The sequence below is a fragment of the Girardinichthys multiradiatus genome, chromosome 9, assembly GCF_021462225.1.
Source record: "Girardinichthys multiradiatus isolate DD_20200921_A chromosome 9, DD_fGirMul_XY1, whole genome shotgun sequence".
Taxonomy (NCBI): Eukaryota; Metazoa; Chordata; class Actinopteri; order Cyprinodontiformes; family Goodeidae; genus Girardinichthys; species Girardinichthys multiradiatus.
Genome location: NC_061802.1, coordinates 47,582,337 through 47,605,687, shown reverse-complemented (window position 1 = coordinate 47,605,687; position 23,351 = coordinate 47,582,337). Strand labels below are relative to the sequence as shown.

General features: G+C 43.5%; 1 protein-coding gene across 1 annotated transcript in view; it reads left to right on the top strand.

Annotated features, from left to right (window-relative positions):
- LOC124874456 (desmoglein-2-like) overlaps window positions 1-22,617 on the top strand; it is a 41,174-nt gene extending 18,557 nt beyond the window's left edge. The window contains exons 12-19 of the mRNA XM_047375809.1: window positions 2,155-2,340; window positions 3,092-3,525; window positions 3,614-3,756; window positions 7,397-7,618; window positions 13,076-13,318; window positions 19,641-19,771; window positions 19,948-20,238; window positions 21,057-22,617. Coding sequence (XP_047231765.1) covers window positions 2,155-2,340; window positions 3,092-3,525; window positions 3,614-3,756; window positions 7,397-7,618; window positions 13,076-13,318; window positions 19,641-19,771; window positions 19,948-20,238; window positions 21,057-22,100 — 2,694 coding nt within the window. The 3' untranslated portion in view covers window positions 22,101-22,617. The remainder of the gene's footprint in view (window positions 1-2,154; window positions 2,341-3,091; window positions 3,526-3,613; window positions 3,757-7,396; window positions 7,619-13,075; window positions 13,319-19,640; window positions 19,772-19,947; window positions 20,239-21,056) is intronic.
- The last annotated feature ends 734 nt before the right edge of the window (window positions 22,618-23,351 follow it).

Genomic DNA, 23,351 nt, shown 5'->3' with positions numbered 1-23,351 from the left:
GAAAATGTCAAAGTGTTTCAAACTTGTTATTATTGATGGTCAAGGGCCATCAGCTTCTTGTACACCAGTAGACTGACTGGAACCTTTGTATTATGTGCCAATAACACAAGGCAGAGACATTAACATTTCCTTTGCAGTCCAAGCGAATTGACAAGGGAAGTGGATACAGTTCACTTGCAGAACATTTGATTCAGTTCAATGAACTTGGCCAACTCCCTTCCACACTCCTTCTTGAAAGACTGGATGAGGGCCAAGGTATTGAAGCAGCCATGGTTGCGAACAAAGTTCATTACCATAAAACATGCAGGCTGAAGCATAATACTAACTAAGCTTCAAAGAGCAGAAAAGCAAACACTAGGAACAGGCAGTGACAGTCATGAACCACAGAAAGTATACAAGCGCACAAGGTCCAAGTTACCAAGTACTTCTGAAATAAGACAAGACATCTGCTTCTTCTGCAGAAAACCTCCTGGCCATGGTGGCCTGCTTCAACACTTGAATTGGACCAACGAGTGCGTAATTGTGCAACCTTACTTCAAGACACAGAATTACTGCAGCAACTTAGTGTGTTATGTTGACTGTTTCCAGTTTAAGTTTCACATTTACATGAAACCTAATTATATTACTAATGTGATCAAATGCCGTTGTCAATTCAAGTTTCAAGAATATGTAAAATGTAGAGTAAATTGTAAACAGTTATTTTACACATTGGATCAAAACATTCCACACAAATCCATATTCTAGATTTCAAAGAAAAGAAAAAGAATTCTGACCCAAGTCCCGCCCACTTCTGTTTTAAACCCCTGCTCTAAGCAACATACTTGTCAATATTATGGTAGACAAACCAATTGGGCCTTAAATATTAGTAGATATATATATCGCTGATCAGAAAATTTATAAGAAATCAGTTGCAGTGGCGATCATTTTGAATAATGACTGTCATGGGCGCCATGTTGAAAATTCAGAGTGGCTCCATATCAACATATTTCAGAATGATTTTGTCCATAACTTTACCAAATTTTGTGCTTGTATCACAAAATGCACAATTCTTGTGAAATGTCTAGCTAAGCTGCTCCAATAATTGAGGTTTTCAGATGTTATAATTGTTGTGGACTGAGCAGCAGTGTTAATATTACTGTTCTATGTGTTTCAGTAACTAACCTTCTTTAGGTGTCAGGTTTCTAATTAGCTATAACTATTGTTAGAATCACTTGAGTCTATGACCAACTTGTTCCTGTTAGTCTTTGGGACATTGTCGCCTATGAGATATTCACCAACCTGACCAACATTTTGGGTCCTTCTTCCTCATTTCGTTAAGATGTAAAGGCTTAAGAACCTTCTCCAGGGACAGCCTGGTCCTGAGGTGTTCATCCAGCCATGACTCAGACTTAGTTTATGGAAACCTGGGTTTCAGCGGAGCTGCAGCTTTTACTAGAGTCTGGCAGGTGGAATGAAACCAAGAGCTAGGGTAATCTGTATCAGGTCATACAGTCCCAGACAGGACATGTTTTTGATTGAAGAAGTTAGTAAACAGGACTGCAGTGGAAGGGTTAATAATCTGGACTTGGTGAACAGAAGCGCTAGATTAAAAGTGTTACCAGGAATTAAAATGTCAAACAAGACAGGCCAATGGTCTAAAAACACAGCGTCACAGATCTGCAAACGTGGAACCAAAAGGCAACACAAGGCACTGACAGCCCGAGGAGCTTTGCGGAGAAGTCACAGGTTTCCCACATTTCACCCTGCGATGCTGGAGAACTTCTCAAGTAGGACTCAGTTGTCCACTGAGCCCTTACTTAAGAACCTGGCTCTTCTGTGATCTGTCCACTCCTTGCTGCTGTAGACTGGAAACCTCAGAAAAACATTTTTCCAAAACAACATTTCAGTGTCCTAAATACCGAGCAATACACCTAAACAAAGAGATTCACTGTAGGACCATGATAGAGCTCTTGAATTATTCTTGACATTATAGGACTGTCATCAAGCACCTGGAACAATTGTGACACGGAATGAAAATCCACGCTATTTCTTTGTTACATATGCAGGTCACAAAAATTGTGATGAACAACTGTTCTATTTTACGTAATTACAATAACAATAATTATTATAATGAACCCTCCTACCATCATGTTGTACTGTACTGTCTTTTTGCAGTATGACGGAACAATTGAGGAGAACACATTTGGTGTTGAGGTGATGAGGATCAAAGCACAGGATCTGGACCTTAAGAACACAGACAACTGGGAAGCGGTTTTTGACATAGTCAAAGGCAATGAGGCCGGATATTTCAGTATAAAAACTGATCCCCGGACCAACGAGGGCATCCTAATGCTTGAGAAGGTATCATACTTTTTTTTTTTTTTAAGCCCAAAATTATTCAGACCCCTGGCAGATTTAGGTTTAAGGTAATCTTTTCATTTGACTAATATGTTTCTTCTGACAGGAAGTAATATTAAAGTTTTTGAGTGACCCAGCCAAAATCTAGACATGAATCTGATAGAGAATCTGTGGAGAGAGCTAAAGATTAGGGTGATGGCAAGGAGGCCTTCCAACCTTAAACAGGTCCAAGTCTGTGAAAAGCTGCTCAGTTATAATAAGCAGGCTTTACTGTAATGTCAGTAAAGAGTTTTCTATTGATTGATTAAGAAGGATATAAATAATTAAGATGCTTTTTTTCATAAAATGCAAAAAACATTCAATATTGATACTTCTTTTACATTGCTTTATGATACTTGTAGAAATGCTTGTCTCATTTACTGTCAAAGACAAACTTCTTGGTTGAATAAAAATCAGTTTAAACCTAAACCTGCCCGCAGTATGAATAATTTTGGCCAGAATTCTATGTGGGATTCTCTGTTTAAAGGCAAACATGAACTCCTGAGCCACTGCCAAAACATGTCACTATGTACAGCAGAAACCGCAGATATTCTCGCTTAATCTCTATATTGACATTTTTGTCTCTAAATTGATACCCAAGATACTTATATATGTTAATGATGAACTGTTAGCAATTACTTGATCATACAGTTGCTGTCTGAGTTGCTGACATTTTGTTTCAGCCAAAATGTTGTTTTTCTGTATCCTTTTTCAGCCTGTGGACTACGAGGATATGAAAAACCTGGAACTAGGGCTAGCAGTGCGGAACAAGGCTCCACAGTTTGATGGATCAGGCTCAAATGGAGCTAGTATAGGTTTTGGAGGAGGGGCCGGAGGGGCCACTGGTGCCAGCGGTGCCAGTGGTGCCAGCGGTGCCAGTGGTGCCAGTGGTGCCAGTGGTGCCAGCGGTGCCAGTGGTGCCAGTGGTGCCAGTGGTGCCAGCGGTGCCAGTGGCGCGGGTGGTGCCAGCGGAACAACATTTAAAACCTACCCAATCAAAATCGCTGTAAAGAACCAGCCAGAAGGACCACAGTTTGATCAAGCAGTTAAAGCTATTCCTGTCATAGAAGGAGGCGATATTGTTAATAAAGTGATTGGCCGTTATCCTGCAACAGATAAAGACACTGGGAAACCAGCGGAGAATGTCAGGTCAGTTAATCACACAAACACAAGGTTTATAAAGATAAAGCTTCAGTTTTTCTTAACTCATCTAATTATTCCTTTATATTATTTGTAGATATGTAAAAGGCTCAGACCCTCATAACTGGTTTACAGTTGACCCCGAGACAGCTGAGATCAAACTGAACAAGATACCTGACAGGGAGTCTCCATTTCTGGTCAATGGGACATATACGGCTAAAATACTCTGCATCACAAAAGGTACAGTTTTATAATTGTAGGTTTAATATATTAGGACACAATAGAAAAACTTTGGAATTGCTAGATGTATTAATAACTTTGTTTCTTGTAAATGCTGAAAACTTGAGATGCAGGAAGTTGCTATTTATCAAATATCCACCTGTTCAAGTTGTCAAACAACATTATATCTTACTCAAGTTCAGTAAAACTGTCTTGAACTGGTCATTTTTCCAGGACATCTGGTATTCCATATAACACACAAGTGCACCCATGCGTCTTATGTATCTGGTGTTGTGTTTTTGTAAGACTCATCTCCATGTAGATATTAAAGGCCACTAAACACCGTGTAGCAGTTATCTTAGTCACTGAAGGTGGGTTAGAGATTAATGTTTTATAATACATTTTTCAAGAAACAAAAATGTATCAATTTCTATGTAAAATTAATCTCATTAATACTACATTCTTCAAACCTCACACTAGGTTTCAAAATGTGTATGCAACTCATCATTGGTCTCTATTTCGGCAAACATGTGAATCAAGCTGTGCTAAAGAATTACTCCATACTAGTACAAAGTCAGGATTAGCAGAGCAGGATTTCAGGGGATTTGTTTATTGTGAGTTTTTGTTTTCTTTCAGCTTCTTATTTGATAGGATGAATAATCATGAAAAAACATGCTTCTGAAATAGGAATTATCTTTAGCCAGAGAGTTTTCCTGACCCTAGACCTCGCATAAGTCTAGAATGGAGGGAAGGTCAGCCCTGAGGATTCTCTCTGCAGACCTGATTGTTCGTTGCTGTCCTGTATTGTGGATGAGTCAAACCACACTGAGATGGAAGAAGACAGGACAGACTGAATGATGGCAGTGTAGAAGATCTGGAAGGTTGAACAGTCTCTGCTGGGCCTTCTTCTGAACATTATCTATGTGTGAGGACCATCTCAGGTTTCGAGAAATGGTGGTTCCTAGCAACCGGAAGTGGTACACAGCAGATACAGTGTTGTTGAGGATGGTGAGGGAGTATGTGGGGGTGGTGTTCTCCGAAAGTCCACTATCATCTCCACATCCTTGAGTGGGTTAAGTTCCAGGTGGTTCTGACCACACCAGTGTACCAGCCGATCCACCTCCTGTCTGTATGCAGACTCATCACCATCCTGGTTCAAGCCAATAACAGCGATGTCATCTGCAAACTTCAGGAGTTTCACAGACGGGTCTGCTGAGGTGCAGTCATTTGTGTAGAGAGAGAAGAGGAGTGGGGAGAAAACACACCCCTGGGGGTCACGGGTGCGGGAAAAGATGTTCCCCAGCCTCACCTGCTGCTACCGGTCCTTCAAGGAAACTAGTGATCCACTGACAGGTGGAGGCCAGGACTTTGAGCTGGATGAGCTTCTGGTGGAGGATGTCTGGATTGATAATGTTGAAGGCCGAGCTGAAGTCCACAAACAAGATCCTGGCGTATATCCCTGGGTGGTCGAGGTGTAGCAAGATGAAGTGTTGAATTCATCCTGTTTACTAAGTTGACAGCATCATATGTCAACCTGTTTACCCGGTAGGCAATCTGCAGGGTGTCCAGCAAGGCCTGTGATGTCCTTCAGATGCTTCAACACTAGTGGCTCAAAGAATTCCATGACCTCTGATGTCAGGGTGACAGACCAGTAGTCATTTAATCCTGTGATGGGGGGTTTCTTGGATGATGGTGGAGCGTTTGAAGCCGGAGGGAACCTCACACAGCTCCATTGACTTGTTGAAGATCTCAGTGAAGATGGGGGCCAGTTGGTCGGCTCAGGCTCTCAGGCATGATGGGAAGACATTATCAGGTCCTGAAGCCTTCTTTGTTTTCAAGCGCTGAAAGATCATATTTACATCTTCCTTTGAGATCCTTAGTGCATGCAGGGGGTCTGAAGGTAGGGGGGTGGTGGGTGTATGGCAAGAATTTGTGTCTGAATAGGATGTGGAGGAGTTGGGTTACAGTGTGAACTGCTGCTTTTCATACCTGCAGTAGAAGCTATTCAACTGATTTACCAGGCGAGGATTCAGCTCAGGGTTGGGGGGAAGGTCTCCTGTAGGCAGTCAGGTTTATCAAACCATTCCATACAGTAGAGGTGTCTCCATGTGAGAAGAATTTCTTTAGCTTCTCTACGCTGCTTTGATCTCCTTAGTCAGTTTTGCCCCTTTTCCACTGGCTCCATTTGGCCCGTCTCGGCTCCATTTGGCTTGCTTCGTGAGCATTTCCATTACTGTTATTTCAGTACCGGTACTTCCTTCTTAGCAGGGCTAAACGAAGCCGAGTCGGTACTGTACGTGACGTGAACAAACGACTGTTCACTGATTGGCCGTGGGCACGGCCAGCCGTAAGAGTTGACCAGCATAAAAAAAACAACCACCATTTTCAAACGTGGATTCAAGCGAGTGAGAGAAACATATGATGGAGTCCGGACAGTTATCCAAAAAAGTCACCCCCTGGGTGCAAGCTTTTCTGGCGATCATAGGAAACTGCAATATTCAGTGGCAGCTGGATGGGGCAACAAGGAATGAAAAGGTGTCTGCTGATGTAGCCGATGAAATGGCCTGCCAAGGTTTTCACCGCACATCGCGGCAGTGTTTCATTTGCTGTTATACAGCATGACACATGATGCTTTAAAGCTGCGCCTCCAGGAAGTGTTCCCTTCAGCGGAGCGAAAGCGGGTCTATGGAAATGCAACACACAACGTGCAGAGCCATGTGGAGCTGTTCCAGGCTGGCCAAATCGAGCCAGTGGACAAGGGGCATTTGTTCCTGGCCTGCTTACACAAGGCTCGGTCCTCACTGCTGTGAGCCTCTTCCTTATCCCTGCGGAGCTTCTTCTTCTCTAGATGAAAAGTAAACCAAGGTTCATTGTTGTTGTATTGGTCTGGTCTCCACACAGGTGTCCTCACAGAAACTGATGTATGAGGTCACCACCTCAGTAAGTTGGTTTATGTCTGAGGAAATGATCAACTGAGGAAATGATCAACAAAATAGACGCTTTACGAGTTGGGGTAGCATTGCCTGAAAAAGACCTACTGTATTAAAAGTTTCTTTCTTGGGGTCAGTTAGATTTAGCTCAGAGGTTCTTAAAATGGCAGAATCTACATCTTCTTTCAGATCATGGTTCCAGATAATGCATAAAACATGCAACCACAAACCTCCCATCACAAATCACTGTCCATTAACATCATACAAATAATTTTGATAAATACATTTAAAATGTAATATATTGAAAAATTTTACAAGATGTTAGAATAAAATATAATCTGGTTTTAACAGAACAAACAAAGTCATCGACATTCAGATATGCACATCCACCACAGAAAAATAAATGTTAAAATCGTCACTCTTTACTGATAAATTGCATGACAAACATCTGATTTCTGTGTGTTTTTAAGGATATTTGTAAATTTACATTGTATGCACCTGTTTTACTAGCTAGTATGGTTCCTACTTGTTCTCCGTGTTTACTCTATTATCAAGTTTTTAGAAAAAAAACTCCAAAACAAATTTTTATCCCAATAAACAAAGGAGCTTTATTATGGGGAAATAGCACATTATTTGTAGGATAAAGATTATGTCCTTAACTGTGTTACTGAGGGAAAAATAGAGCAAACCAACACTGTGAATTATATACTGTTTTTACTTTTCCATGACAGACATGCCAGCTAAAACGGCTACTGGAACTATAGCCATCCAGGTAGAGGATTTTAATGACAACTGCCCCATGCTGACCAGTGACTTCCAGTCTATGTGCACATCAAAGGACAGTGTCATTGTCAATGCTAAAGATGAAGATCAACATCCTAATGGAGCACCTTTTGAATTTACCATTGTCTCAGAGGACAGAAGGGGAAATTGGCAAGTGGAGCACTACAATGGTAAGAGAATTTATTAAAAGTTCTTCACCATGAAGAAAATTTGTATGATGCAACTATTGATGGAAATAACATTATGATGTGTTTTGAGATTTTCAAAAGTTTTTATTTTATTTTAAAAAATGTCAAATGAAAAAGTCACAACATGGGAAAACCTGACTTTTTTCAACTGTCAATAGTAGGATTAGGCTTTTGCAAAGAAAAACAAGCTTACAGTCTGCAGTGCTCACATGTTGCCATTGTGAAAAAAACAGAGACATAATCTCAGCTGTGTAAACGGTGATTTATTATGCATACGATAATTATTAAAAAGAATGGTGTGTATCTAGAGTCTGTCCACACAGTAAGTGTACAGCAGTGGTACTCAACCCTTTTACTGAGAGTCTTTTTTCTCTTTTAATCAGTCTGAAGAATCTTAAGGGCATCACAGCTAATTATATGTCTTTATTGCCACACTTCCTTTGAGAGGCAGGCTCTGTGTAAACTCAGTAAAACCAGACTTAATTAAGTTCCAAATCATGTTACAAAACAGTGCTAGAAGACTCACAAGTTTGACATGTTTTCATATTTTTTTTCTTCAGGTCATCTACAGTGTTTCATTTGAAGGCTGCATCAGCCTGTAGATTTCAGTGAGGCCGATGAATATGTTTTATTATGAAAACATTTGTCCAATATAGTTAATACAATGCATTCCTATAGTGTATTTTAGTCCTCTATTAAAATATATAAGTGTATAATGATTAGTAACTCATTTAACTAAGCAATTTTTACCAATGGGAGATGAACGTCTTTTCTATTAAGTTGTCAGTTATTATACATTTAAAAAGCCCAGTTTTTCAGCATAATGACTTCTTTTCAACCAACAACAGGAATGTGCCAGTTACCAGTTGAATCTAATAAACTGATATGTATCTACACACATTTATTGATTAGAAATTATAACTAATAAACCAAATTAGAATAAAAATCAAGATGAAAAACAAAGAACATATAAACTACTCCTACAAAGAATCAAAGGGTCTGATCATGAGAGAACATTCAGCAAAGCTGAAATGGATTTTAAAAAGCTGTTGTCTCAGTTGAGACAACCGGTTTGGTCTTTCAGGTTTCAGGTGTAGCAAGGACAGGAGTCCAACCTTTTTCTCTCTATTTTGAGGGAGTCTGGACCAACGTCCCTGGGGCTGGAGCAGGTGATCAGATCCCAGCAAGCACCTTGTGTTAGTTTATAACAGCTGACAAATTAAATATCACTTATCCAGTTTTGTTAGTAATGAATGCTGAAAATGGGACACAGAATCACACAGAATAATCTTGTCAAGAAGGCTGGTAGAAAAATAACAGGGTTTTTGGAGTGCAGCAGGGAATGATGCCGATAGGCGGCAGCAGGTGATAAAAACTACATACAGCAAGATCATTTTCTCAGGCAGTCTGGCTCAGTCCATCAAGATGGCACATAGGCTCTTTTCTTCTTCATTGTTATTTTTCATCTGATGGATTGTTTAGGTGTCCACTTTTTAATGTCCTCCTCACTTCCTGGAATGTCCCACCAAATCAATAGTAGGTGATGTGTATTTCAGGAGACACATATGATGAATGTGGAGATATTCCCCCAGAAATCTCATAGAATTCTCCAAAACACTTAGGAATACATTACATGGTGTTATGACCTCGCTCAAAGCCCACAAAAAAAAGGGAGACACGTTCAACAAAACTATAGTTATAAATCAAAAGTTTCTAATATGAAGTCAGTTTAAACAGTGGCGGGTGTATGGTGTGCATGAGTAGAGAATAAATGTGAAAGTGTTGTCCACACAAAAACATTGCTGCACAATGTTTTACGCACAACTTGGCATGTACAAAAATTAACGTTGCATGAAAGTTTGCAGAAATCCATGCACACTTTCAATCAGCAATAATAAATCACCACTAAATACACTGAAATATGATATTCAGTTTTATTGAATTCATGGATCATCAAACCTGATGTTTTTTCATGAGTTTGACCTTTTTTGGTTTAAACCCTAGTGATGAAACTGAATCACATTTGGCCTCATACAATAACGTAACACGCCTCAAAAAATGATGGAAACAACTTCAGTCGGATATAAACTGTAAAACGTCCTCTGTTTCTGTCACCTGTAGATGTTAATGCTCATCGATCTGTCCGCTGAGGAGCAAAAAATGATCATAAAAGAATCATTTTCATTCTCACTGAAAAATAAAACGGTGTCGGATCAGCAGATTAATTCCTAACAAGTCAGGTTTGATGATTACTAAGGTGGACAAGTTGTAGACAAGCACACGTGTCCATAAATAGCTGTGTAAACTTACGCGTTATTGTGGAACGATGGAAGCTTTGGCTCAGCTCCAGGACATCGCCAATGGAAGAAGGTGGAGGGAGCGTTTTTTTTTTCCTGGCACTTGATGATGCCCAAATAATTCCCAGGGTAATTATTTGGAGTTTAGTGTGGAGCTGGCCTCAGTGCTTTAGATGGATACCTGGAGGAACCGTGCCAGTTCAAGTTCTCATGCTGCGAGCTTTTCAGACGGAGCTGACTGACAGGTCGGGTATTCAACAGTCTTCACTCAGATATATAAAGTTCTCCTAAACTGTGGCTCTTATTTGCGGCCAAAGGCCGATTTGTGGCTGTAATCAGAGCTATGGACTGCCCTCATACTGCTATAAGGGCACCAACTGTGAGTGAATTTTATTTTATTTTTTGTGAATAGAAAGCATTTTTATTTAATATATGTGCAACCTATTTGTGATGCACAAATGCACTGGTATGAAGGCCTCCTCAACTCATGATTCCTTTATACTATAAAAATAATTATAATTAATCTAATAATAATATTTGGGAACAAACCTCAATTAGGCTCCGTGTGTGATGGCTGGCTTCTTGGTAATTTTTTTATATTTTTATGAGGCGTCCTTGTTGTGACAGTCTTCCTAATAGAAATATGGGAGGAATATTCAGGTCATTATTATAATCAGCATTGAGCTATGACTAAGCTTAGTGCAGCAACTAGGCAGCACCACTTGGATTTGATGCAGACCTTGTAGAACTAAACGGGTTTGAGCCGACAAACGATTTATTTTCAGTCAGGTTTTAGTTGCTGATGTCATTCAAAAAGTTGTTGGTTTTCTGTAATTTGCTTCAAAATCCCTCGTGGTGTTTTTCCACTAAAAAGAATCGTCACGGACTGTAGCAGCAACGTTGCCATGGTTATTTGTACTACTTTGCATATGTGCTTATGGGCAGAGACCGAGCGATCCAAGCACCACGTGCAGAATTCACATTAAAGTGGGATGTATGAAAGCTAAGTGTGCGGTGACATGTCTGCACACAGTTTGTACATCTAAATTATTTCGAGCGCCACAAGTTTCAGAATCTCTCCCTACTGCAAACATTTAGAATGAAAGCTGTGCAATCTTTAGTACATGAGGCCCCTGGTCCTCAGGTGTCCCACATCAGCAATCAATGTTACACATAGGAGGCAAATGCCCAACCCAACCACAAGGGTGCGTAACACACTGGAACATTATATTTGTAACCATATTAATATTCAAAATCACTATAATCCATAAAGATTGAATGGCCACATTAGAAAATTATTTCACAGTTTAGATTTCAAACACAATCATAAAGAGAAAAACATTGAGCCCATCTCTGGATAAAATACAAAGGCTCCAGCAACTCCTCCATTAATTTAAGATCTAAGCTGTGTGTGTATAACAGAAGCAAACAATTGACACTAGTCTAATGCTGTTTTACCTGATTTTAATTCCATTAACACATTCTTAATAGGAAGATGTATGTGTAAAAGCATATGATGCAAATAATGTAATTGTTATTAATACGTCCTTCAGCTGATCGTCTTAGTGTGATATTATTTTGAATATATGTAAAACTACCAGCGGCCTGCAGGGTCTTTCTGGTACCCCAGGTTGAGAATCACCAGTCTACAGGACAGCAATACTTCAGCTTTGGCATCCAGAAAAAAATAGTAGACATACACTCACCGGCCACTTTATTAGGTACACCTTGCTAGTACCGGGTTGGACCCCTTTTTGCCTTCAGAACTGCCTTAATCCTATGTGGCATAGATTCAACAAGGTACTGGAAACATTCCTCAGAGGGTTTGGTTCATATTGATATGTTAGCATCACACAGATGCAGCAGATTTGTCGGCTGCACATCCATGATGCGCATCTCCCGTTCCACCACATCCCAAAGGTGCTCTATTGGATTGAGATCTGGTGACTGTGGAGGCCATTTGAGTCCAGTGACCTCATTGCCGGGTTCAAGAAACCAGTCTGAGATGATTCGTGCTTTATGACATGGCGCGTTATCATGCTGGAAGTAACCCATCAGAAGATGGGTACACTGTGGTCACAAAGAGATGGACATGGTCAGCAACAATACTCAGGTAGGCTGTGGCGTTGACGCAATGGTCAATTGGTACTAAGGGCCCAAAGTGTGCCAAGAAAATATCCGCCACACCATTACACCACCAGCCTGAACCGTTGATACAAGGCAGGATGGATCCATGCTTTCATGTTGCTGACGCCAAATTCTGACCCTACCATCCGAATGTTGCAGCTCAAATCGAGACTCATCAGACCAGGCAACGTTTTTCCAGTCTTCTATTGTCCAATTTTGGTGAGCCTGTGCGAATTGCAGCCTCAGTTTCCTGTGCTTAGCTGACAGGAGTGGCACCCGGTGAGGTCTTTTGCTGCTGCAGCCCATCCGCCTCAAGGTTCGAAGTGTTGTACGTTCAGAGATGCTCTTCTGCATGCCTTGGTTGTAAAGAGTGGTTATTTGAGTTACTGTTGCCTTTCTATCAGCTCGAACCAGTCTGGCCATTCTCCTCTAACCTCTGGCATCAACAAAGCATTTGCGCCCACAGAACTGCCGCTCACTGGATATTTTCTCTTTTTCGGACCATTTTCTGTAAACCCTAGAGGTGGTAGTGTGTGAAAATCCCAGTAGATCAACAGTTTCTGAAATACTCAGACCCGCCCGTCTAGAACCAACAACCATGCCATGTTCAAAGTCACTTAAATCACCTTTCTTCCCCCTTTTGATGCTCGGTTTGAACTGCAGCAGATCGTCTTGACCATGTCTACATGCCTAAATGCATTGAGTTGCGTGTGATTGGCTGAATAGAAATTTGCATTAACAAGCAGTTGGACAGGTGTACCTAATAAAGTAGCCGGTGAGTGTAAGTCATGCCTAAAATAATGTGTCCAGCTTGAGTTTGTCTGCCAGAAAAGTATATCTAACAAAGATATTTTTTATAGTTTCATCTCAGTTTGGAGCTGATTTGATCCTCACTAACTATATGTGCTTTGTAATCTACTTTGTATATTTCTATTAGCCTTACATGCACTTCACTGAAAGTAAATTAGAATGTGAACATTTCAATAATGCATATCAAATGTCTTGTATCTGACAGAGACTGCAGCTATTGTGAGGGCGCAGGAGGAGATGTGGCCTGGTGTCTACAACCTGCTGTTTGTGGTGAAAGACCAACAGGGACTTGCCTGTCCAAAACCACAAAAAATGACAGTCCATGTCTGTGTCTGTGAGGATGGAGTTGTCTGTGCAAAACGAGATTCCAGCAGTCAATTTGAGCGAAACACAGAGTTAGGAGCTGCAGCCATCGGACTTTTTTTTCTGGGACTGATGCTTTTAATAGGTAAGTGTAACTCCGTTTTAATTACAATGAGGGATCATGCTAAACCACATTTAACAGCTCTAAGCTGTTAAATGGGAAATGGTGTCTTGGAAAAATGAAACATTTATAGAGGTTTCTGATCCTAATGGTTTGCATTGTTACAGGTTTTCTGCCTAGGTAGGACATGTGAGATATTTAGATTAAAAACAAAGGAAAGACGAGAGCAGGGTGGTGCCATGCTTCAGAGGAAATGCAAAAACTAGCACAAGGATACAGACATTATCACACTGCTTAGTTATAAATAGCACTGAGCTGAACAAGCTGAATGAAAGAATCCTAAATCCTTTTGTAGAGAGATTGAAATTTGTAAGTCAGTTTTTTTCAATAGGCCCTTTCTCAGATAAGTCACATAGTGCTTCACAAAGAGAAAACATTCGTATTCGTCGTCTTCCGATTTATCCGGGGCCGGGTCACAGGGAGCAGCAGACTCAGCAGAGACGCCCAGACGTCCCTCTCCCCAGACACCTCCTCCAGCTCCTTCCAAGGTGTTCCCAGGCCAGCCGAGAGACATAGTCCCTCCAGCGTGTCCTTGGTGGTCCCCTGGCCCTCCTCCCGGTGGGACGTGCCTGGAACACCTCCCGAGGAGGGCGTCCAGGAGGCATCCGATATAGATGCCCGAACCACCTCAACTGGCTCATCTCGATGTGGAGGAACAGCGGCTCTACTCCGAGCCCCTCCCGGATGGCCGAGCTCCTCACCCTATCTCTAACGGAGTGCCCGGCCACCCTACGGAGGAAGCTCATTTCAGCCGCTTGTACCCGGGATCTCGTTCTTTCGTTTCATGGCCATAGGTGAGAGTAGGAACGTAGACCGATCGGTAAAAGGAGAGCTTCGCTATTCGGCTCAGCTCTCTCTTCAACACAACGGACCAGCACAGTGCCCCCATTACTGCGGCAGCCGCACCGATCCGTCTGTCGATCTCCCGCTCCATTCTTCCCTACTTGTGAACAAGGCTCCGAGATACTTGAACTTCTCCACTTGAGGCAGGAACTCACTATGAACAGGACCGGTGACAAAGAGCAGCCCTGCTGGAGTCCAACATGCACTGGGAACAGGTTCGACTTAGTGCCGGCAATGCGGATCAAACTCCTGCTCCGCTTGTACAGAGACCGGATGGCCCCTACTAATTGAAGCCCTGATTCCATACTCCTGGAGCACCCACCACAGGGCACCACGAGGGACACAGTTGAATGCCTTCTCCAGGTCCTCAAAGCACATGTGGACCGGTTGGGCAAACTCCCATGAACACTCGAGTACCCTGTAGAGGGTATAGAGCTAGTCCAGTGTTCCACAGTAGGGACGAAAACCACACTGCTCGTCTTGAAGCCGAGGTTCAGCTATCGCCCGGACTCTCCTCTGGAATACCTGTGCAAAGGCCTTACCAGGGAGGCTGAGGAGTGTGATCCCTCTGTAGTTGGAACACACCCTCCGGTCACCATTCTTATGAAGGGGGACCACCACCCCAGTCTGCCAGTCCAGAGACACTGTCCCCGACCGCCATGCAATGTTGAAGAGGCGTGTTAATCCATGACAGCCCTACAACATCCAGATACTTGAGGTACTCAGGGCGGATCTCATCCATCCTCTAAGCCCTGCCACTGCGGAGCTTTTTAACTACCTCTGTGACTTCAGCATGGGTGATGAAAGAGTCCAGCCCTGAGTCCCCAGCCTCTGTTTCCCCCAGGGAATGCGTGATGGCAGGATTGAGGAGATCCTCAAAGTACTCCTTCCACCGCCCGATAATGTCCCCAGTTGAGGTCAGCATCCTCTCACCTCCACTGTAAATAGTGTTAGCGAAGCACTGCTTCCCCCTCCTGAGGCGCCGGACGATTTACCAGAATCGCTTCGAGGCCAACCGGTAGTCCTTCTCCATGGCCTCACCAAATTCCTCCCAGGCCCTGGTTTTTGTGTCTGCCACAGAACTGGGCCGCAGGACGCTTGGCCTCATGGTACCCGTCAGCCGCCTCAGGAGTCCCACAAGCCAACCACAGCCGACAGGACTCCTTCTCTAACGTGCGCTCACTTCCCAACAAAATGGAGGAACTACAACTGTTGTTGGGGAAAAACAGGGACTTTTATTCATCGGCAGTTTTGTGCTTCACGGAGACGTGGCTGTGTGGATTAATACCGGACTCCGCGCTGCAGCTGGCAGGATTCCAGCTCTACAGAGCGGACAGAGACACGGAACTCTCCGGCAAAGCGAAAGGTGGAGGAATCTGTTTTTACCTCAACAGTGGTTGGTGCAACGACGTGACAGTGATTCAACAGCACTGTTCTCCAGACCTGGAATCCTTCATCATAAACTGTAAGCCTTTCTATTCCCCCCGTGAGTTCGCTTCGTTCATCCTGGTCGGTGTTTACATCCCACCGCAAGCTAACGTGCAGGTCGCACAGCGCATGCTCGCCGACCAGATACTGAGTGTGGAGCGGACCAACCCGGACTCCTTAGTAATCGTCGCTGGTGACTTTAACAAAGGTAATCTGACCCACGAACTTCCCAAATACAGACAGTTTATAAAATGTCCGACCAGAGAGGACAACATTCTGGATCACTGTTACACCACCATCAGAGATGCTTATCACGCCGTCCCACGTGCTGCACTGGGCCAATCCGACCACATCATGGTCCACCTGATTCCTGCATACAGGCAGAAACTAAAGCTCTGCAAACCTGTTGTGAGGACGTCAAGGAAGTGGAGCAGTGAGGCTGTGGAGAATCTCCAGGCGTGTTTAGGCTGTACAGACTGGGATGTGTTCAGGACTACTACCAACAGTCTGGACGAGTACACAGAGGCTGTGACTTCCTACATCAGCTTCTGTGAGGACAGCTGTGTACCATCATGCACCAGGGTGAGTTACAACAACGACAAACCCTGGTTCACAGCTAAACTCAGAAGGTTAAGACTGGATAAGGAAGAGGCCTTCAGGAGTGGGGACAAAGACATATACAGAGAGGCCAAGTACAAGTTTGGCAAGGCAGTGAAAGAGGCCAAACGACTGTACTCTGAGAAGCTCCAAATCCAGTTCTCAGCCAACGACTCTGCGTCTGTCTGGAAAGGGCTCAAGCAAATCACCAACTACAAGCCGAAAGCCCCCCACTCCATCAACGACCGACGCCTCGCCAACGACCTGAACGAGTTCTACTGCCGCTTTGAAAGAAAAAGGGACAGTCCTGCAACCATCTCCCACGACGCCCCCCAACAGCTGCAGCCACAATCCACCACCCCCACCTCCCCAACCTCAAGAGGGGCCTTGGCACCTCCAACCCCCACCAGCCCCCTACCCACGCCGAGGACGGCTCTTTCCATCCAGGAGAGGGACGTCAACAAACTCTTCAGGAGACAGAACCCCCGGAAAGCTGCTGGTCCGGATTCTGTCTCACCAGCCAGCCTGAAGCACTGCGCTGATCAGCTGTCTCCAGTCTTCACAGACATTTTAACACCTCACTGGAGACATGTCATGTGCCAGCCTGCTTCAAGTCCTCCACCATCGTCCCTGTTCCCAAGAAGCCAAGGACCACAGGGCTTAATGACTTCAGACCCGTCGCCCTGACCTCTGTGGTGATGAAGTCCTTTGACCGCCTTGTGCTCTCACACCTAAAAGACATCACCGACCCCCTCCTGGACCCCCTGCAGTTTGCCTACAGAGCCAACAGGTCTGTAGATGATGCAGTCAACCTAGCCCTTCACTTCATCCTCCGGCACCTGGACTCCACAGGAACCTATGCCAGGATCCTGTTTGTGGATTTCAGCTCTGCCTTCAACACCATCGTCCCAGCTCTGCTCCAGGAGAAGCTCTCCCAGCTGAGTGTGCCCGACTCCACCTGCAGGTGGATCACTGACTTCCTGTCTGACAGGAAGCAGCGCGTGAGGCTGGGGAAGCACGTCTCTGACTCCCTGACCATCAGCACCGGTTCCCCCCAAGGCTGTGTTCTCTCTCCTCTGCTCTTCTCCCTGTACACCAACAGCTGCACCTCCAGTCACCAGTCTGTCAAGCTTCTGAAGTTTGCGGACGACACCACCCTGATCGGACTCATCTCTGATGGTGACGAGTCCGCGTACAGATGGGAAGTGGACCATCTGTTGGACTGGTGCAGCCAGAACAGCCTTGAGCTCAACGCTCTAAAGACAGTGGAGATGGTTGTGAACTTCAGGCAGAACCCAGCCCCACCTGCCCCCATCACCCTCTGTGACTCCACAATTGACACTGTGGAATCTTTCCGCTTCCTGGGAACCATCATCTCCCAGGATCTCAAGTGGGAGCCAAACATCAGCTCCCTCATCAAGAAAGCCCAGCAGAGGATGTTCTTCCTGCGGCAGCTGAAGAAATTCAACCTGCCAAAGACTATGATGGTGCACTTCTACACAGCCATCATTGAGTCCGTCCTCACCTCCTCCATCACCATCTGGTACGCCGCTGCTACAGCCAAGGATAAGGGCAGGCTGCAGCGTGTCATTCGGTCTGCTGAGAAGGTGATTGGCTGCAGTCTACTGTCGCTCCAGGAACTGTACACCTCCAGGACCCTGAAGCGGGCAGGGAAGATTCTGGCTGATCCCTCCCACCCCGGTCACAGACTCTTTGAGACTCTCCCCTCTGGCAGGAGGCTGCGGTCCATCCGGACCAAAACCTCACGCCACAAGAACAGTTTTTTCCCATCTGCCACCAGCCTGGTTAACAAAGCCCGGAAACCACCCTGACATTCCCCCTTTCCCCCACACCCCCCCTTTTTTTTGCTGACAGGACACTTGTAACCTGTAACTCTATGCGTTACATTAACGCTCAGCTTGGACTCCTGCTTTACTTGCACAATGATCACCTGCACTGTTGTATTGCTCTTGCATCTTATACTGCTCTATATTTACTCTCACTCACTTAAAACTGTGCACTTATATTTATATTATATTGTAGATATGTTTGTACTGTTTAACTTGTACTGTATTGCACCGACTACGCCAAAACAAATTCCTTGTATGTCCAAAAACGTACTTGGCAATAAAGCTTTTCTGATTCTGATTCTGATTCTGATTCTGATTCTTCTGCTTGACAACGTCCCTTACTGCCGGTGTCTACCACCGGGTTCGGGGATTGCCGCCGCGACAGGCACCCCAGACCTTAAGGCCGCAGCTACGGGCAGCAGCATCGACAATAGATGCGGAGAACATGGTCCACTCGGACCCTATGTCTCCAACATCTCCCGGAATCTGTTCAAAGCTCTCCCGGAGGTGAGAGTTGAATACATCCCTGGCCGAGGTCTCTGTCGAATGTTCCCTGCAGACCCTCAATATGTGCTCGGGCCTGCCAAGTCTGTCCGGCTTTCTCCTCTTCCAGTGGATCCAACTCACCACCAGGTGGTCATCAGTGGACAGCACAGCCCCTGTCTTCACCCAAGTGTCCAAAACATGCGGCCAAAGGTCTGACAATACGACATCAAAGTCGATCCTCGACCTCCTGCCTAGGGTGTCCTGGTGCCAGGACACCCTAGGCAGTGTACTGGCACCAGGCACATGTGTACTGATGGGCACCCTTATGATTGAACATGGTGTTTATTATGGACAATCCGTGACTAGCACAGAAGTCCAGTAATGAAACACCACTCGGATTCAGATTGGGGAGGCCATTCCTGCAGATCATGCCTCTAGATGGCTTCAGAGTTGCATCATCACTCCAGTCTGTTGTCCAGATGAACACCGAGGTATTTATACTCCTCCATCACGTCCACTTCTACTCCCATGATGGGAATAGTTAACCTGTTTCTCTTGAGATCTACTGTCATCTCAGTTGTTTAGTTTTTTTCCACATCATGGCTACCACTCGGTAGCCTCAAAGCAACCTCGCAGGGCTTCTTCAGCCTCCTGTGACCATCTTCTCACAGTTCGTTTTAGCAGAGAGTGAGGTGTGGTTAAAATGATCAGATATTGCCATAAATGCATTGGGGTGTCATAGACACAGCTAAGCTGATGATGTCACATGCAGTGTCAACAACAGCAGATGGAGGAATGTGTACATTTGCCAAAATAGCACCGGTTAACTCTCTTGGTAAATTGTATGGATTAAAATTTATTGCTAACAGTTTAACATCCTAGCACAGCATGTCCTGGATTACACCATCTGTTGTTTACTGCTAATTTGCACCTTTGCTTTTGACGCTTCTCTTTAATTTCTATCTGCTTGTACTGTCAGAATGCTGGGCAGAAAGATGCTGGACATGGAGATATGATCCTATTTGTATGTATATATAAACTGTTGGTTTGCTCTTAGTTGAATAACAGCTTTTTTCTTACAGTCATTCCGCTTCTGGTGTTCGTTTGCAAATGTGGAGGAGCTGCAAAATATACCGACCTCTTTACTGATATGCCTTTTCCCACAAAGACACATCTCATTAATTACCACACTGAGGGCCTTGGAGACAATGTGGTGAGACAAACATGTTTAGAAACATGTTACTTTTGTGAGCAACAGTCTTGTATCTAGTATTTTATTTGTTTTCAAAAATATTTATTGGAAAGTTGTTTATTGAGTTTCTGAGTTGATTTAACAAAAATATATATAAACATTCTGCTCTAACAATTGTATCTTTGACCTTTTTATAGGAGGTTCCTTTGTTGAATGTGCCACCTCCGGGGATTACTGGCATAGCTCAAAGTCCTATAGGAATGATATATGGGGGGGGATTGGAAGTGCAGCAATCTGTTGATTCCATGAATGCGGGCATGTTACAAGGTTTTTCTTCAAGTGGCCACAAAGAAGGAATGTGGGGGATGAACCAGTGGGTGAGCAGTGCCTTCAACTCAGAGTCTGGAGGCAGAGAGTCAAGAGGAGGAGGAGGATTTCTTAGTGGCATGGCCTTGCCAGAAAACTTCCTGAATAAATACTACAACATGGTGAGAACCCAGTTTTCCATGTAATTTTAAATAATTTGCATGTGTGACTGACTGACAGTAGGACAATTGTGGATAAGGGCAAATCGTTTCACAGTCTTTCCTGCTCATGGACCCACTTGTGATATTCTCATGCCTTTGTTTTAACATGCACTGTGAAAACTGTCTCTGCACATGAACTTCAGTTCTTTTATTAGTTGGTCAAAGAGTTTAGTTTAGGATGTTTGTGGACAAAATGTGCGTCACAGGCTTTGCTGTTGAGTGGATTCTGAAGCCATGAATGGCCTTAAAATAACACTGGTTATAAAAATCTAAACCAGTTTGACATTAGTGACTTGCTACTGAATAACATGTCATGTAAAGTTTAATAATGTAATGTACCCATTAGTCAAATCAACATAAACATTAGCAGGTAATTTTAATTACCATGAATTTGTTCTGCTAGTCAGAACTTTGAAAAAAGGGAATATTTGTAAAAAAAAAACAAACAATTTTATCAATTTCAACATTAAATATCTTGTCTTTGTAGTGTATTAATTTGCATATAGGTTGAACAGGATTTGCAAACCATTGTATTCTCTTTTTATTTACATTTTACACATTGTCCCAACATCTTTGGGATTGGAGAGGAGAGGTTTTGCCAGTGTTAGGTTAAGCAGTAGATGAGCAGGTCTATCTCTCTTCTGTTTATCAACAAATCCAGATGAAGGTTTCATAATTTAGGGAAATGTTTTCATTTGTGCATTTAGAAGGTTAATTTTGTTTTTCATTTTTATATGACTGTTAATGTGAAAACTAATTAACTCTTATTTTACCAACAGGTGACCAGTGGAGATGATGGCAAACTTGGGTTAAAAGATGGCCTGTTGGTGTATGACTATGAAGGCCAGGGCTCCTCCGCTGGTTCTGTTGGCTGCTGTAGCACTTTGGAATCAGACACTGATCTGCATTTCCTTGATGATCTTGGAATAAGGTTTAAAACACTTGCTGAGATATGTGAAGGCAAAACAATCCAAACTGAGATTACACAGGTGGACACTCCTCGACCTAATGCTCCTGTAAACAAGATTCAAATGTCAGAGCCAAATTTGGTGACAAGCCAAGAGATGTATTATTCATCTAAAATACAACCGGCTAACTCCAGAACCGAGCAGACTTTAGTCAATGAAACAACTGAGCATTCTAAAATAAGGGATAACAAGGCCGCAGTAAGGAAAGGGATGACCACAGTGCAAACAGAGATGGCACATCAGAACCAGATGTTAGTTTTAAACCAAGAGCAGCCTGTCTACTTCACCACGACACCTGTGCTGCAGCCCATGCACTATGTTGTTCAGCAGCCCCTTCAGAATGCCATGATGGTAGCTGAGGCACCTATCCCCAATCTTCAGCCCATGGTAGTGTTTAATGGCACTGACATTGGGTCCTCACAGGTTATTGTTCAAGGGCAGACAATGATGCCCAATGCACAACTCCAGAGCCTTGGGACTGTGCTGGTGGACAGCAGGGAGATCCAAGGAACTAGTGGAAACTTGGTCTCTGGGTCCCAAAATATGATGTTTCTTAAAGGCAAGGTCCCAGCAGGATCACTGAAAGTATTAAGTGGGAACCAGGCTACCCTCATTCAGGGTGGTACTATACTAAATGAGCAGTCAGAGTCTCAGACAATCATGAATATTGGGGAATCAAACACCAGAGGGCATCAGCTTCTGGAAGGAAGAGGTGTCTTCCAAAACACTGAATCTGAGTCTGGGATTCAAATAGTTCATGACATCAGTGGTGGTGCATATAGTGGCTCTCAGGGTAGCACCTCTTTCAACATACTTAGCAAAGCCCCCACCATTCAAAACACTCTGCAGAAGTAATAAGAAATTAACTTAAATATTTTGCCTGTAAAGTGGTCAACATACACCACTAATGTGGTCTACGCTGATGGGAGCTTATTGTTGTCAAAAGTTGAAATGTAATAAAACAAAATAGAAGGTTAGAAGGTTCTACCATGGCCCTGGGGTTCTCCTGACTTAAAGAAGATATAAACAACAACCCATAAAGAAATGGCTTTTCTCACCAGTGTCAACAAAGTTAAAAATCAGCAGTCTATAAAATGTCCAAACCTGATGTCATATGCAACAAATGCTGATGTTCAAACTTTTACTTCATGCAATTTTCTTTTTGCATTTTCAGCTTTTGAAATGTAAAAGCAAAACCACAATCTTACCGAAACTCTTGAAATAGTGTGTGGAAATTTAAAGTTAGGTCAAAATGGAACGTCAGGCACAAATTCAATTCGGTTTTCAATTAAATCAATTCATACAGATTTTCATACAGATTGGCATTGAGTGTAAAGACATAGCAATATTTTCTCGTAACCCTGTACTGTCTGACCATTTCTTAATAACCTTTGAGTTTAATTTAACCTTGTACTCCACACCTGAAAGAAACTGTATGACCCCTTCTCTTTTCCAATGGTTATAATCAGTCTGACAAAGAGAGGTATCCCAATCCTTGTGGTTTTTAGTATAACAATGACCATCAATGGGACCCTTTGTGGGGTGCCTTGAGATGACATTATTGTAAATAAGTGCCGTCTAACTAAATAATCTGAACTGAAACCATCTGTGTAGTTATGCTGCTATAGGCTTAGGCTGCTGGAGGACATAATGACCACTTTCACCCTCTTCGCTACATTCTCACACTACTCTCCAATATTGCATTATTTGCTGTTATTTCAGCTTTTAACTTTGTTCTCTCTTTTCTCTTCCTAGAAGCTACACCTGGCCTGGCTCTCTTTCAGACTCTAACCTTGAAAACTGGCTCAGAGTTTATCTGTTCTTTCTTTCTAGATGAAACGACTAAAGAGCTACATCCACTAACATTTACTTTTCCTTCCCATAGAAAGTACTCCTGGATCAGTGCTTCTTTGTTCTCTTTGTGTCTCTGCTCTGTTCTCTCAAACCCCCAGTCGGTCGTGGCAGATGGCCGCTCACACTGAGCCTGGTTCTGCTGGAGGTTTCTTCCTGTTAAAAGGGAGTTTTTCCTCTCCGCTGTCGCTACATGCATGCTCAGTATGAGGGATTGCTGCAAAGTCAACGCCAGTGACTGTCCACCGTCTCTAC